The 16,561-nt window shown below is 38.3% G+C and overlaps 1 protein-coding gene across 2 annotated transcripts in view; it reads left to right on the top strand.

The window, feature by feature from the left end:
• The window catches only part of cltcb (clathrin, heavy chain b (Hc)), a 28,739-nt gene extending 12,491 nt beyond the window's left edge, over positions 1–16,248 (top strand). Inside the window, exons 12-33 of one of the 2 annotated variants that reach the window (XM_079609361.1) lie at positions 281–445; positions 599–779; positions 1,186–1,349; positions 1,452–1,577; positions 1,659–1,801; positions 2,917–3,151; positions 3,288–3,410; positions 3,805–3,950; positions 4,056–4,239; positions 4,354–4,546; positions 4,661–4,818; positions 5,179–5,343; positions 5,522–5,629; positions 7,471–7,638; positions 7,854–8,003; positions 8,118–8,249; positions 8,339–8,449; positions 8,555–8,725; positions 8,914–9,135; positions 11,576–11,596; positions 13,719–13,794; positions 15,089–16,248. In XM_079609361.1, coding sequence (XP_079465487.1) covers positions 281–445; positions 599–779; positions 1,186–1,349; positions 1,452–1,577; positions 1,659–1,801; positions 2,917–3,151; positions 3,288–3,410; positions 3,805–3,950; positions 4,056–4,239; positions 4,354–4,546; positions 4,661–4,818; positions 5,179–5,343; positions 5,522–5,629; positions 7,471–7,638; positions 7,854–8,003; positions 8,118–8,249; positions 8,339–8,449; positions 8,555–8,725; positions 8,914–9,135; positions 11,576–11,596; positions 13,719–13,794; positions 15,089–15,219 — 3,273 coding nt within the window. In that variant the 3' untranslated portion in view covers positions 15,220–16,248. The remainder of the gene's footprint in view (positions 1–280; positions 446–598; positions 780–1,185; positions 1,350–1,451; positions 1,578–1,658; positions 1,802–2,916; positions 3,152–3,287; positions 3,411–3,804; positions 3,951–4,055; positions 4,240–4,353; positions 4,547–4,660; positions 4,819–5,178; positions 5,344–5,521; positions 5,630–7,470; positions 7,639–7,853; positions 8,004–8,117; positions 8,250–8,338; positions 8,450–8,554; positions 8,726–8,913; positions 9,136–11,575; positions 11,597–13,718; positions 13,795–15,088) is intronic. The other variant, XM_079609362.1, reaches the window with a different exon arrangement.
• Positions 16,249–16,561: the final 313 nt, after the last annotated feature.

The raw sequence follows: 16,561 nt of genomic DNA, 5'->3' as shown, positions 1-16,561 counted from the left end.
CAAAGGTGCATTATCGCCACCAACTGGTGTCTATTATTCAAGCTCTCAACGGAAGAATCTGGGTGTGACGCGTTTGGCAAAATAGGTCCACAAAAGCTAAATAAACCTAAAATTCTCGGGACAGGAGCATGTGTCCAAATTTTAATCTTAACTGTTCTATTTCATCAGATACGGTCTGTAAACAGGGCTTTAAGTGTAAAATACCGAACTTGTCCTTTAAATATTTTTTGCAAAGCTTTGTATCACAACATGTTTTTCCTCATTATATTTTCTTATTCAGGTGGCAGATGCCATCCTGGGGAACCAGATGTTCACTCACTATGACCGGGCCCATGTGGCTCAGTTGTGTGAGAAGGCAGGTCTTCTGCAGAGAGCTCTGGAGCACTACACTGACCTGTATGACATCAAACGGGCCGTGGTTCACACCCACCTGCTCAACCCAGAGGTTAGGCCTACTTGGACCTGATGCTACTGTATCATTAATTTGGATGCATTTCAGTTTTCTAAAACTCTGATAATGCTGGTTGTCTGTAACGTATCTGGTCCACGTCTGATCATGGTGTTTAATGGTGGGTAATATGTTCTGCTCTGGTTGCAGTGGCTGGTGAACTTCTTTGGCTCTCTGTCTGTGGAGGACTCTCTGGAGTGTTTGAGAGCCATGCTGTCTGCCAACATCAGGCAGAACCTCCAGATCTGCGTCCAGGTGGCCTCCAAGTATCACGAGCAGCTCTCCACCCAGTCCCTCACTGAGCTTTTTGAGTCCTTCAAGAGCTTTGAGGGTAACAATGCATCACAATATTTTTTACTATGGATATTATTTGTGAACCGGTTATTAGTGTATTAAAGATTCTTTCATTTATCTGTGTTTTATATTCTGTATTTTATTGTGAGTCCTAATTTCTCCTCGTTTTATTATTTATAAAAAGATTTTTGACATCAGACATGTATTGGTTATTAGCCATAACATGATGATAATTAATGGCTTGTCGGTATCGTTCTGAATTTTAATATCGTTACATCCCTATTTTTACAACATTTTAACACTGGCGAAGTGAGTTTTAGTGATGACACCAACAAATCATTGAACAATGGTTTTAAATTGATTCTTGGAAATTGACAGTTTTAACTGAATCATGAAAATGAATCCGATGTCAAGCTCAGTATGTTCTATCATTAACTCTGCAGGTCTGTTCTACTTCCTGGGCTCCATTGTAAACTTCAGCCAGGATCCAGAGGTTCACTTCAAATACATCCAGGCTGCCTGTAAAACTGGTCAAATCAAAGAAGTGGAGAGAATCTGTAGAGAGAGCAACTGTTACGATCCTGAGCGTGTGAAGAACTTTCTCAAAGTATGACACCTGAAGGGCTCTTGAATTTCTTTAAGGCTTTTAACAAGCATCTTAATAGTGCATTATGTTATTCAAAACAATAATTTACCTTGTCTTTAACAGGAAGCAAAACTAACCGACCAGCTGCCTCTCATCATTGTGTGTGACCGCTTTGACTTTGTCCACGACCTTGTGCTCTACTTGTACCGCAACAACCTGCAGAAGTACATCGAGATCTACGTTCAGAAGGTACTTGAGGCCTGATCATCTCAGCTCTCTGTTCCTGTAGCAGTGATGATGACTGATTGAGTGATGAATCGTTTTTGTCAGGTGAACCCCAGCCGTTTACCCGTGGTGATTGGAGGGCTGCTGGACGTGGACTGCTCTGAGGACGTCATTAAGAACCTTATTCTGGTGGTCAGAGGGCAGTTCTCCACCGATGAGCTTGTGGCCGAGGTGGAGAAAAGAAACAGGTTCGATACGGCTGCTTTAAGACATCAAGTCACTGTTTAGGGGATTCTTTGTCCATTATGTAGACAGCAGGGTGGCCAATATAATACAGATAAATTCATAATGCAATTTAAATAACAAATGAGTGAAATATTTTACACAATGCAATTTATGGAAGTATAAAAATATATATTTTGTTTTAGAACATAATTATCGGAATAAAAAAAATAAAAAAAGATTATTATTTATAAAATGGACTGCATTTGGACTGCATTTATATAGCGCTTTCACAGACCCAATGGCCACCAAAGCGCTTTACAATATTGCCTCACATTCACCCATTCATACACCGACGGCGGTGTCAGCCATGCAAGGCGATCCAGCTCGTCGGGAGCAGCTGGGGTTAGGTGTCTTGCTCAAGGACACCTCGACACTTGGTCAGGTGGAACCGGGGATTGAACCACCAACCTTCCGGTTTGTAGACAATCTACATGAACCACTGAGCCACTGTCGCCCGTATAAAAGTATTATTTTATTCAGAAAGCCTTAAGCATTAAAAATTCATTTGATTAAAAGTGATAGTAAAGTATGATATTTAAATAAATGTTTTATTTATCAAAGAACCCTGGAAAAAATACATAAAAAACGAAGCAAATCAGCATATTAGAATGATTTCTGAAGGATTGTGTGACACTGAAGACTGGAGAAATAATGCTGAAAATTCAGCTTTGCCATCACAGGAATTAATGACATTTTAAATATATTAAAATAGATTTTTTAGTTATTTTACATTGTTTTAATAATACATTTTCACAATATTGCTGTTTTTATCAGTAAAATAAAAATCACTACAATTAAATGTAGCCTTGCTGATCTTAAAAAACAGTAAAAAGTATTACTGACCCCCATACTTTTAAATGTGGAGTACAAAATTATATATATATATATAATAACACTTCTGTAAATTTAAATGGGCACAATGATCTCCAACTCTCAAATATTGGCTGATTAATTGTTCTATCACTAATCATATAGCCATATTAGTCTATAATAGTGGCCAAAACCAATATGGTCAGTGTTTTATATTGTTGACGGTGGTCTGATTTGGCTGATTTTGGCTGTTTGATCTGTATAACAGACTCAAGCTGCTTCTGCCGTGGTTGGAGGCCCGTATTCATGAGGGCTGTGAAGAACCTGCTACCCATAATGCTCTGGCTAAGATTTACATCGACAGCAACAACAACCCTGAGCGCTTCCTCAGAGAAAACCCCTTCTATGACAGCCGTGTGGTGGGCAAGTACTGCGAGAAGAGGGACCCCCATCTGGCCTGTGTGGCTTATGAGAGAGGACAGTGTGACCAAGAGCTCATCCATGTAAGGAACAAAAGCACTTTTGTCTTAGTGTTTGTTGCAGTGGAATATTTTAAGCGATTTTGTTCTGAGCTTGTTATTTGCATTTTTAGTTTCTAAAATGGAATAAAATAGCTATTTTTCCATTTTCCATTCGTAGGTTTGCAATGAGAACTCACTCTTCAAGAGTCTGTCCCGATACCTTGTGCGCCGTAAGGACCCCGAGCTGTGGGCTAGTGTGCTTCTGGAAACCAACCCTTACAGGAGACCCCTAATCGATCAGGTGCAAATTAGAAAATGACAGAAGTCAACATGAAGCTCTATTCACAACCCATTTTATCTCCTTAATGTCACATTTCCTAGTAGAATGGGAAAACGTAAAAAAAATATCCATTGAGAATTGTCTGGATTGTGAAACGTGTGTGTTACACACCAATAATGTAACCAAATGGTTGCAAGGGAGGGGCTAAAAAATAAGAGGGATTGGTGATCTCATCAGAAAAGTAACATTGTTTCAGCGTGTTTGCCGAAGGACTAGGAATAGCATTGTTAATAAGAAAGAAAATGGGCCTAGTTTTGATTTCATGTTGACTTTTTAAGTACATTTATGAGTTATAGTGGCAAAAAGGGCTTCAAACGTAAAGATTACACCCAGTTTATCCTTCCATTTACGACAGGTTGTGCAGACTGCACTTTCTGAGACCCAGGACCCTGAGGAAGTCTCTGTTACTGTTAAAGCTTTCATGACTGCTGACCTACCCAATGAACTCATTGAGCTCCTGGAGAAAATCGTCCTGGACAACTCCGTTTTCAGCGAACACCGGTAATTTAATTTGGTAGAAACATTTGAGAGGTGACAGAACAAAATTAATTCCATAAATGCCTTTAAGGGTGCTAAACGTTTGCCTTTCCATTGTTTGTGTCCCAGGAACCTGCAGAACCTCCTGATCCTGACGGCCATCAAAGCTGACCGCACACGTGTCATGGAGTACATCAACCGCCTCGACAACTACGACGCCCCGGACATCGCTAACATCGCCATTAGCAATGAGCTCTTCGAGGAGGCTTTTGCGATCTTCAGGAAGTTCGATGTGAACACATCAGCAGTGCAGGTACATCTTTATCTCTTAAATCTCATCTATGGCCTGAAATATATCCTACACATGTACATGAACTTACTTTTTGCTTCCTTGTTTCAAATCATTTGTTGTTTTTCTTGACTGTAGGTTCTTATCGAGCACATTGGGAATCTGGACCGGGCCTATGAGTTTGCTGAGCGTTGTAATGAGCCGGCCGTGTGGAGTCAGCTGGCTAAAGCACAGCTGCAAAAGGGGCTGGTGAAAGAGGCCATTGACTCTTACATCAAAGCTGACGATCCCTCAGCCTACATGGAAGTGGGACAAGCTGCAGCCCAAAGCGGTAAGAACCACAAAAAAGTGCCTGTTTCATGACTAAATCCATAACGTTCAAGGTAAGGTGTTTAGAAATATGGAAAATGGTCTAGTAGTGAACTAATTGTTGTTTTGTCCTCAGGAAACTGGGAGGATCTGGTCAAGTTTCTGCAGATGGCTCGTAAGAAGGCCCGTGAATCTTATGTAGAGACCGAGCTGATCTTTGCCTTGGCCAAGACTAACCGTCTAGCTGAACTGGAGGAGTTTATCAATGGGCCAAACAATGCACACATTCAACAAGTAAGAGTCTCCTACTTTGGTTGAGCTGATGGTTTAGAAATTAATTGGGCCGATTATGCCACCAAAAGTGACACAAATGTCTCAGAAATGTCTCAAAGTGTGGGTGAAAATTACTCAATAATGAATTAATTTTTGCAATTTGAGTTGTTTTGATATATTCAGCTGTTATTGTAATTATTCCGATATAAAGGAAAAAATACTTAATAGAAGTATCTTACATAAGTATGAAAATATAAGAAAAAAATAAGCCTTTGGAAATAAGGTAAAACATTCTTGCACGTTTTTAAAAATGTCTTGAATAAATAAATGACATCCTCATATTTCTAACAGAATAATGCATTTTGCTCTTTTTTTGTCTAGGTTGGTGACCGATGCTATGATGAGAAGATGTACGACGCAGCTAAACTACTTTATAACAATGTATCCAACTTTGGCCGTCTGGCCTCCACTCTGGTGCATCTTGGGGAGTATCAGGCTGCTGTCGATGGGGCCCGCAAAGCCAACAGCACGAGGACCTGGAAAGAGGTCTGGTTATACATTCTGAGATGATTTCTTGCACTTTCCTACTGTAACAAAGCACATTTTCAGTGGCATGTTACCTTCTTTGTCTTTGAAAGTTTGAATCCCATTTGTTTTGCTTCTTAATATTCTGTGTTTTCGAGATTGGTGATACATTAGCGACAAAGGTGTTTTCTGCTCGTAGGTTTGCTTTGCCTGTGTTGACGGGAAGGAGTTTCGTCTGGCTCAGATGTGTGGATTGCATATTGTCGTTCATGCTGATGAACTTGAGGAGCTCATCAACTACTACCAGGTTAGGCTGAGAATTTGGCTATTTCATTTGGTTTGAGATTAAATATGAACCTGATTCCCACAATCACGGAAAATCTGGAGATATTAAGGATTGTTCTATAGTGAATATATATATTTTTTAACTATAATATTTACTATAATAGTTTTCAATTTAATTTACAAACATATAAAGCTATAAATACTATAGGATTACAAACAAAACAATGTTATTAGTATAATAATTGCCATGATGTTTGTTTTTTTAACACCCTTATCCAGTAAACACAAACAACTTGAAAAACCATGGAAATGAATTTGCCTGGAGGAGAATTTTAGTTTTTGCTTTCAGAAGAACCTTGGGCTGGGCAATATGTTGCAAAAAATCATATCTCTGTATTTTTTGGCTGAATGGCGATTTACGGTATATATCTCGGTATTTTCTACATTTTTTCTATTTGGATAAAAATAATTAAAAATCTGTATTTACTTAAATTTTTATTTCACATTCTGCCCAATGGTGTTCTACAAACAATGTTTATATTGAAGGCTATGTAAACAAATAGTGAATGCAATCATGTGTACAAAAAGGGTTAAAAATCACATTACATTCTAACATTGTAACAATCCACAAACAAACAAAATTATTTTTAAAGCAGATGTTAAATCCACTGAACTTACAAAAACACAGACTAAATATTAACTGGAAAGAGGAGCACACATTCACTCATCTGAGCTTATAGTTACTCTATAACCTCATTACAATAGTCACTACAGTTACTGCTAACATAAAAAATACTTTCTTGTAGGTTTAAAATTCTACAAATGCCACTTTTAATGTCCATCAACAAATATTTGAGCAAAATGTATATTTTAGTCAGAATTATTGCACTCTAGTGCGCTCTGTGTGTCTGGTGCGCATGTGCACGGCGCCGCTCGCCCACCAAAGTCCGTGAGGTTTAGCGGAGACTTGCTTGCAGTCCAATCCTGACAGTAAAATGGAAATATTTGCATGACTTTCTAACATTTACAGATAGAGGATATACCTGTGAAATTTAAGTTATGCACTGAGAAAAACTAGCCTGGCTAACGCCAGACCCAATTCTCGTTGAGACTTGGGTCTGGGAACCACATGTTCATTTTCTCGTATTTGAGGCGTGGTTTACGAATGCGCCGGCGCCGTTTATTGGGTGCTAAGAATGTCTATCAAATGCGCCTGTACGTAGCTCATAGCCAATCGTTTCCATTATAACAGATGACGTATGTAGAGAAATGGTTTAACGCCAAACGCTGCTCTTTTTTCTAAATAAAATTGCGATCTAAACTACTTAGAACAATATCTAAGGCTGCATCAAAAGGTAGCTTCGCGTCTGCTGCCATGTTGACTCCATAGATATAAACAAACTGCTTAGTTGTGTCGCAAAGATGTCATGTCATCATCGTCTTGCTGCTCCCTCCCCGTTCTGTGATTGGTTCCCTAAACGAGGCGAAAATCAGGTCCATGGTTTCCAGACTGCCTTTCAGCGAGAATAAAATCGCGCTGCGCAAAGGCAGTATGGGGAAACCCAGGCTAGAGAAAAACAGCATTAAACATAAAAGCACAAGTATCTGTTAGAGCTTCTGACGGGGAAAGCCGCGCTAAACTATATGCGTTAACTATATCTTATGAGCTATTTTGAAGCCCTTAATATAAAGCATGTCGATATAAACGGAATTTGCCTCATCCTATATTGTTTATAAAAAATATATTGAATATTGTACAAACTTAATTATACCGCCCAGCCCTGAAAGAACCTCCTTAGTGTACAGTATCTGTCAATCTTGGAGTCCAGCAGGGTTGATTGATGTTTGTTGTTGCTCCATCAGGACCGTGCCTATTTCGAGGAGCTGATCACCATGCTGGAGGCGGCGCTGGGCTTGGAGCGCGCTCACATGGGCATGTTCACAGAACTGGCCATCCTCTACTCTAAATTCAAACCGCAAAAGATGAGGGAGCACCTGGAGCTCTTTTGGTCCAGAGTCAACATTCCCAAGGTTGGTGAACTAAAACCATTCTGTAAACTCTGAAATGTCTCTCTGCTTATAATACATATTGATTGATGTAAATGGAGTTTATATTTTTGGGGCCGAACAAACTATCATTAAAAATAGCAAACGCATAATATCCATCTATTTAGGCACTCTCTATGTATTTAGCATATCTCAGTATTGATTTGATGGAAAAAATTACATTTGATGTATCTGTTCAGGTTTTGAGGGCAGCTGAGCAGGCTCACCTGTGGGGGGAACTAGTATTCCTGTATGATAAATATGAGGAGTATGATAATGCTATCATCACCATGATGAACCATCCTGCAGATGCCTGGAAGGAGAGCCAGTTTAAGGACATCATAACCAAGGTATTGTCACACTTTACTTAGAGTTAGCCTTTTGTTCGAACTTTGTTTGCTTGCATTCATTTAAAACAGCAGCAGGTAAAGGAAATTAACTGTTTTTGTACATTTTTGTTGCAGGTGGCTAACGTTGAGCTGTATTACAAAGCCGTCCAGTTTTACCTGGAGTTTAAACCGCTGTTACTGAACGACCTGTTGATCGTACTGTCCCCACGTCTCGACCACAGTCGTGCCGTCAATTTCTTCAGCAAGGTACTGTGCACAAACTTTTGCTTACTGTACCAACCAGTTGGTTGTTTTTAGCCAGGAAAGATCCAATCATTTTGATTCGTTTCTTTTAGGTCAAGCAGTTGCCGTTGGTGAAAGCTTACCTGAGATCTGTACAGAACCACAACAACAAGGCTGTAAACGAGGCACTAAATAATCTCTTCATCACAGAGGAGGATTATCTGGTATATATCAATGGACAGTCATTTTCTGGACAGTCATTTTCCAAACAGTCTCTTGGTTAGCAGCTTTGCAATCTGTCGTCTTTTTGGTTTCTCTTTTTTCCACAGGCTCTGCGCACATCCATCGATGCCTACGACAATTTCGACAACATATCTCTGGCTCAGAGCCTGGAGAAGCATGAACTCATCGAGTTCAGGCGAATCGCCGCCTACCTGTTCAAAGGCAACAACCGCTGGAAGCAGAGCGTGGAGCTCTGCAAGAAAGACAAACTCTACAAGGTCTCACTCTTTGCCAACTGTCTCTTATACCAGGGATTTTCAGTATTTTAGATGTCATGAACCCCTGAAAGGCATTACTTTTCAGGCCACTGGCCCCAATTTGAGAAGCTCGATCCACGTCGGGCATAATTTTATTTTTTTTACAGGACAGTTAACTAAATCTTTGTTTTTTTGTCGCTTTTCCACAGGACGCGATGCAGTACGCTTCAGAGTCAAAGGACACCGAGCTGGCGGAGGAGCTGCTGCAGTGGTTCTTGCAGGATGACAAGAAAGAGTGTTTTGCCGCCTGCCTGTTCACCTGTTACGACCTGCTGAGGCCCGACGTGGTGCTGGAGACCGCGTGGAGGCACAACCTCATGGACTTCTCCATGCCCTACTTCATCCAGGTCATGAGGGAGTACCTCTCCAAGGTGAGCCCCCATCTAGAGGATCCGCTGGGTCTGATGGTGGTCTTCAACGTTTTTCAGGGCAAGGACCCCTTAGGCGATAGAGACATGGAGCAGGGGCCCCCAATACAAAATGTGTAAAACAGAGCTACATATTAAGCATATAGTCTTCGATATTAATAGAAACAACCATATTATGATGGTTATATCATGTTAAGACAGTAGATTATTACTATGCATGTTATTGTTGTTGCTCATGCATCATTGTCTGTATATTACTTTTCATTGTTAAAATTGAAATTTATGCATAATAACAAGCATATAATTGAGATAAAAAACAAACAAAAAAACTTTAATTCACGGTCATTAAACATATATTTAAATATTACTGTCAGGTGGAAAATTAAACATTTACTTAAAACTTAGCTTAATTTACTAAAACTATGAAGGGAAAATTAAAAATTAAATCACTGAGTATGTGAAATGAGTGTGGGTTCTCTAGTAAAGGGCAAATATAATTTGTTAGAAAAGCTGCCACCATAACCAGAATAGCAATGTATAGTGAGTCATTACTTTTACAAATAATTGGAATAATTATTTATTTATTTATTTATTTATTTATATGTTAGTCTGCATTTACGCGTATCTGTTTGGACATGCCATGTTTTTGTCTTGTGCTAGTTATCACTGTCATTTGCAATTTTGAGAGTAAATCTCACATTTATATGTAGATTTCACTTCCAAAAATTTGGGTCGCCAGTCCTCTTAGCAGCATGAAAAACCAAACTTTAATTCAATGGATTATATATAGCCTAGAAAGCACCCAAAGACGGCTCCCTTTACAATCACTAAAAAGCTGTCACTCATCTCAGTTCACGATCTCCATTAAAATCAATATATTGTGTCTTTGTTTAAGGGTTAGTTCCCCCAAAAATGAAATTTCTGTCATTATTTACTCACCCTGTAATGTATTTCCATTTTGTTCCAAACCCGTAAGACCTTCGTTCATCTTCAGAACACAAATTAAGATATTTTTTGATGAAATCCGAGAGGTTTCCAAACCAGCAATAGGCAGCAACGTCCCTGAAATTGCCGAAGATGAATGAAGGTCTTACGGGTTGGGATCAACACGAAGGTGAGTAATTAATGACAGAAATTCATTTTCCCTCTTTTTCTCATATTTTTCATCTTTATTGTTCAATTTATGATTGATAAATGACTAATTATAATGTATCATTTTCTGTAATTAAATTGAAAATAAAACACTTCACACTACAATAATTCGTTTAAAATGCCACAAGTACGTTTAGGCATCACAAATATACACCCACTGAGTGGCAAAAAAGAATGAGTGGCAGCATTGGTTTTCGGTGTGAATGCCGCGAATAACACACACAAAACACATCTAAAATGGAAAAGAACTGTGCGATTGACTACAAATAGAAAATGTACAGACTGCGAAACGTGGATTTTCAGTTACTGTTTTGTGTCAGAGATATGTTGAATTTTGGGGTAAAATCATACCCTAGTTCATATATTGTATTGACAACTCAATTAAATATTTGCCATCTTATATTCTGCGTAACTAAAGTTTTTGTCAGTGTTTATTAAAAAAACATTCATTATGAGCCTTGTGTTCTAAGTTTCTACAAAATATATTGAAATAACTAGAATATCCAAGCATGAAGTGTGACCAAGCCCCATTTATTTCTATAGCTGTTTACAATACACATTGTTTCCAAGCAGCTTTACAGAAAGTCATAATGTCATGTCTATAATGCCTTAGTGCTTTAACAAGTTTTAGGGCAAGGCAATATGACAATATATATCACTGATATACAATAATTATAGTTTTGTCTAGCAGATAAAGTATTCACAGATATATATTAACGTCAGGAAACCCAATTCCTGGCAGCATGTCAATGTCCATGGACCACTGGTTCTTTGGTGAGTTGTGAGGAACACTGTCGAGTCCAACTGCCTTTAATTTAAGAAGATAATCGTTTGTTTTACTCCCGTTTACGCAGTTTCCCCTATTAAATCCAATCATGTTGCAGGATTTTTCATTGTATACGATGCCTTAAAATGCTGTCTAGGTTGGCTGCTAGCTTGGTTTTGGCACAGCTTTTTAGTACCTTCTTTCCATATCGAATAATTTGATGTTTTCTACATGCTACTGCATGTTAAGTTTTAATTCTTCTATCATTCATGAACATGTTTAGACCAGACATTTAATCATGAAGAATATTTAATCACCTTTTTTTTAAAAGTTTAGATTCACTAGGTAATGATCATTCATTCATTTAAACAGCTAATGGAGTAGCAGGGAGGGCATTTGATTTGTATCTTCTATTATTTCCCGCTGTAAATTTCTTTTAACATTTGTGCTCTACCTGCTTTTTGCAATGCTGGACTGTTAAGTTTGCTTTTTTTCTTAAGCTGCCACTCTTAAATTTCCTTTCAGGTTGATGCAATTAAGGAAAAGGTGAAGGTTCACTCTTATTCCATCTTTAACCCTTGTAGTTTGGAAGACTGAAACTTTGAAGAATCTGCATGAGTTCTTCCCTCCCATGTCACTCTGCTGCTTTTAAATACACACTTTAACTAGACTTTCCTTGAGTTTCTTCTAGAGTACTGGCCATCCGTTTGCCAGACGCTGTGGTAGTTCGCCTCAGACCTGTAGATGCTAGAAATCTGGAATTAGCTGATGAACGCATCTAAACGGTCCTTTCATTGATTGTTTTCGTCAACTATATATTTTTTCCCCTTTAAATTTATAATCATAGATTGTTAATGTTCATCAGCTAATTCAGTTGTAGGTAATTAGGTAAAAAATGAGATGAAGGCAAAAAGAAGTGACCACATTTTCACACTTATTTTGATACATAATTGAATGTTATTTGTCTCGGACTGAGAGGTGCATGGTTGCTCGATTTGCTTTCAAGCTACAATCTGGCGACAGCTTTGAGAAAGTGTGGTCCTTCACAAAATTAAAACCATTGTTTGCTGTAGATGCTTTACAAGCATGTGTTTTACTGTATTAGTAGCACCCTTGTACGGTCAGGGATCGTTGCTGTTGGCTTTGCCTGCCTCTGGAAGCCGTGAATGGCTGAATAAACCATCTCTCACCCCGTCACACCTTCACTCTTACTCTGCCTTTCTCTCATGCACTCTTTTTAACATAGGAATAACAAACTACACCTGTGGCATGATTTCTCCCTCTCAACGAAACTTCGACCTGCCGATCTCTTTTAAGCCTACTCAACAACATAATTCTTTAACTTTTAAATGTTGACACCAGCTCTATGTAGAGAACTGAACCCAAATGCCTTAACTTTTAAAGGGATAGTTCACCCAAAAATTTTAATTCTGTAATCATTTACTCACACTCAAGTCATTCCAAACCTGTGACTTCATTTCTGCTGTGAAATTCGAAAGGAGACATTTTGAAGAATAATCCAGCTGCTCTTTTCCCTAAAATAAAATGTACAATAGAAGTTAAATTTGGGTCTGTTCCTCATACAGAGTTATTGTCTGATTTCAGAAGACTTAGTCACAAGGACCACTTTTATGGTACTTTTTAAAGATTTAAAACGAAATGAGGGTGATTTAAATAAGGACAGAATTGCACTTTTTAGGTGAACTGTTGCTTTAAGTCATAATTGAAATCACTCAAGGATTGGTAAGACTCTACCATTTGTAACTTGGCTTTTACTTGCTAATTGGTCATGTTTATCAGCCATATCAGATTATAATTTTTGGTTATTTTATGGTGGTAAGACACCTATAGGACTTAAGTAAGTTTTCGTTTATATCGTTTTTGCAATGACTTCCTTTTCCTCGCAGGGGCATCTTTCACAGAACCTTGTCCAATGAGCAGCATCCTCCCGTTTAAATATTCACACTGCATTTCTTGGCACATAACATCAAGTTAGACCTTCGGTTTGACTAAAGCTGCGGTCACATTTACTGTTATTCTGTGAATTTCGCGGACGAAATCCAGTCATATTGATTGGAATCTATGCGTTTGGGAGTTTCATGTGAGGACGATAGATTTCCCCACACAGATTTCGCATTAGGTCTAGTTGGTCATTAGAATTCACTGTACTGACCAATAGCTGCTTAGTTTATGTGTGAGCTGTAATTTAGGCTTTGATACACTTGACAATGGACTTCTTTTCCCCGTGAAATTTCCCCGATATTTTGCAAATGTGACCGCAACTTAAGAGGGTTCTGTTTTCTACATATGCACTGTTAAATAATAGGATACTGACTGACTGTATGGGGGACCATCTACTATCAGTACCATGTCTTTTGTTACTGACTGAATCATAGAGGACATATAAAGCCATAGTGTCCATGATGTGAATTGCATAGACTAATAGTCCATAATAGGATGCTTATTTCAGTGGTTTGTCATCGGGTTTGGAGTGCCTTGGCAAGAAGCTTGTGCCCCGAGACCTGCTTTGAAAGCGTGTGCACCTTGTATTAAGCTTGGCTTTATGCATCTCCCATGAATGGTCCCATCCATCAGTCATTACCCCCTTTCTTCAGGGTATTTAATCTCTTCTCACTTTTCTTCTTCTTTCTCGCACTTCTTCATTCAGGTTGATAAGTTGGATGCTTCTGAGTCTTTGAGGAAAGAGGAAGAACAGCTCACGGAGGCACAACCCATAGTCTATGGTAAGACCCTTGTACTCCCCCTTCATCTATTTTTATATTTTACATATCTAAATAATAAATGTAGCTTTTTTTGTTGTTTTGTTTTGCTTTTTATTTTATTTTATTAATTTTATATTGAATTTACATATGTAATATTTCACTTATAATATTTCACAGTAGTAAATATCTGCAGTAACCTTAAAATATTAAATATGCACAGTATCACTAGCTACATTTGACTGATGAATCTGAATGTAGTGTTTACATGAACGCTAAATAAGTTGATGTTGAAGGTGATGGCTTGTTTATGTCACAAGCTTCAAATCAGTTTAATCTTTTAAAGTTTCCCGCGGTTGTCACATACTAACCATCATTTTCTTGGTTTTAAAAAGCATACGTTTACACGGCACCATTCTTATGTGTTTTGGCTGTTCATTTACATGACAGCAGCGTTTTGGGGGGCTGAGAACTCAAATTATTGAAAACTGGTTTCAAACAAAATGCAGGTTTTTGAAAATGATACAGTTATTCGCTCAGTGTAAACTACAAAAACGGTGACGTCATGCACATGCGTATTACGTGTTCAGCCTATAGGTGCGTAGTTTATCTTAACAAAGTGACATCGCCAACTACTGGCCTGGCATGAATAATACAGTGTTTTTAATCGTTTTTGCAAATCCGTGGACCACGTTGAACGGGGACCGTTTTGACAACGTTGTCGCCTGTATGCGAAAAACGCAAAGAGAAAACTTTTCTGTTTTTAGTACATCTTTGTAGTGTAAACGTACCCTTAATATTTTTTTCCCGGGTTCTAATTAGGAGACAACGAGCACATGAAGCTTTGTGTCATTGTGCTTATATTTCTCAAGCATTAAAAACACCCCTTCCCCATGCCCAAAACAAGGCGTCTGTGGATTAGAGTCCGAAGCGAGCACTGGCGGGATGTTGTCCTGCTCCACTTCACAAACGATGAGTGGAAGGAACAACAGAAGCTCATTCTGTGCGTCATACATCATTGCACATGCGCAGAACTTTCCAGTTTCAGCTTTTAATCCGATCAAGTTTTTATATGTCCTGTCAAACTGAACAGGTTTAAACCACCTCTTACAATCTGAATGAAATTTAAGTCAGATTTGGCCAATTTATTCTGTTTTACGTGCTTACATGTGACTTTTTTATTCCAGCTGTGCTACTAATCCGTCAACTAATTTACAGTTGCATACTAAACATTTTAAATAAGAGGATCAACCGGATGTAGATTGTTTTTGTGATAATGCTCAACCGGTTTTTAATGGTGTTTAATCATTTTTCCCAGGCACACCCCAGCTGATGCTCACTGCAGGTCCCAATGTCGCAGTACCCCCACAGCAGCCTTACGGCTACGGATACCCCACGGCACCTGGCTACGGCCAACCCGCACAGCCAGGCTTCGGCTATGGCATGTAAAGCCCTCCTGCCCACAGCTGTCCATCCATCTCTCCTTAAGTTCCTTACTAGCTTATTGTGGTCTACACACAAGGTTATATAAAGTTTAAAAAAAAAAAGTTACACATTTTAAATTATTTTCCTTAAAATGCAATGAAGGACTTCATTTTTATTTGTATTGTCAAAGAAAATAATCGGACCACATTTGTTTTGTTATTTCACATTCCATATATTTAAGGCTACTTATATCACTAGTTTTTTTTTTTTTTTTTTTTTTTTTTTTTTTGAGCTGATTGTTTTTTAAGGGGGCAATGGGTTGTGTATGTAAATGGAGTGTTAAGAAGAGCAATTAACCTTAAAAAATGTCGTGAAGCATCTGATTTGCACTCTGTTGTGAGAGGAAACTAATGTAGAATCTCTTAATTTTGATGTATTGTATGTGAAGAGCTTACACTGTCAGTCTGTTTAATGCATTTCATTATTGTATATTATGAAAAAGGTTAAAACAATATTTGAACATGAACGTATGCATCCATGGGTACATTTAGCTAACACTAAGTAATAATCTGATATTCTACACAAATATGTAGCTGTATGGACATTTTAAGCGCATACAGACATAAATATAGTAAACGATTTTAATCCCTTAGCCTAAACGGGTTTCCCCGATCGACCTCGTAGTTGTTAACATCTCATTCACTCCATGTGTAACAGGTGACCTTTCCTTGTATTGAATACAGTGCTCTTTCTTGTGTGAGTCCATTTCCATAAATGAGCAAGGGATACATTGATTCTTCTGACTTCTGTGTTTACTCATTCAATTCTTTGTATTGAGGTTTGTGTGTGCCAGGTGTCGTGCTGTTCTAGCTCATTATTTGGAGTGTACAGAAGAATGAATACACAAACAGATACCAATGCTTGTCCACCTGTAAGATTTGTGCGTGATCTGCAGAACCAGAAAATAGGGAAATAAATTCAAAGGATTGTGATTATTTTGGTGGCTTGATTGTAAATTCGCAAAGATTAAAATGAAACTCATCCATTCTCCATTATATATTTTCCCACTTTATTTTCCCCACAAAACACAGTAGCCATTAAAGATCTGCAGTAATTTTTCCCTATATTGTGCTGGTCAATATGGCAGACATCTTGGAAGAAATTCCTTGTTAGTCATAATTTTTTTATTTTTTTTTATTCTGATATTCATCTGATCATGTGATCTCAACATGGCAGCCCCCATGAGGTGACCGCCCTCCATGTATAGCAAATCCTAATGTGAGTGGGATATTCATCTCACTAACTACATCTTTTTTTTACATTTCTTTACAAAGGTGTTAACTTCTTAAAAAGTGCACCTTTAAAA

This window comes from Phoxinus phoxinus, assembly GCF_949152265.1.
Source record: "Phoxinus phoxinus genome assembly, chromosome: 4".
NCBI classification, from domain to species: Eukaryota; Metazoa; Chordata; class Actinopteri; order Cypriniformes; family Leuciscidae; genus Phoxinus; species Phoxinus phoxinus.
Note: the sequence above shows the minus strand (reverse complement) of the source record. Positions and strands in the feature narration are given on the sequence as shown.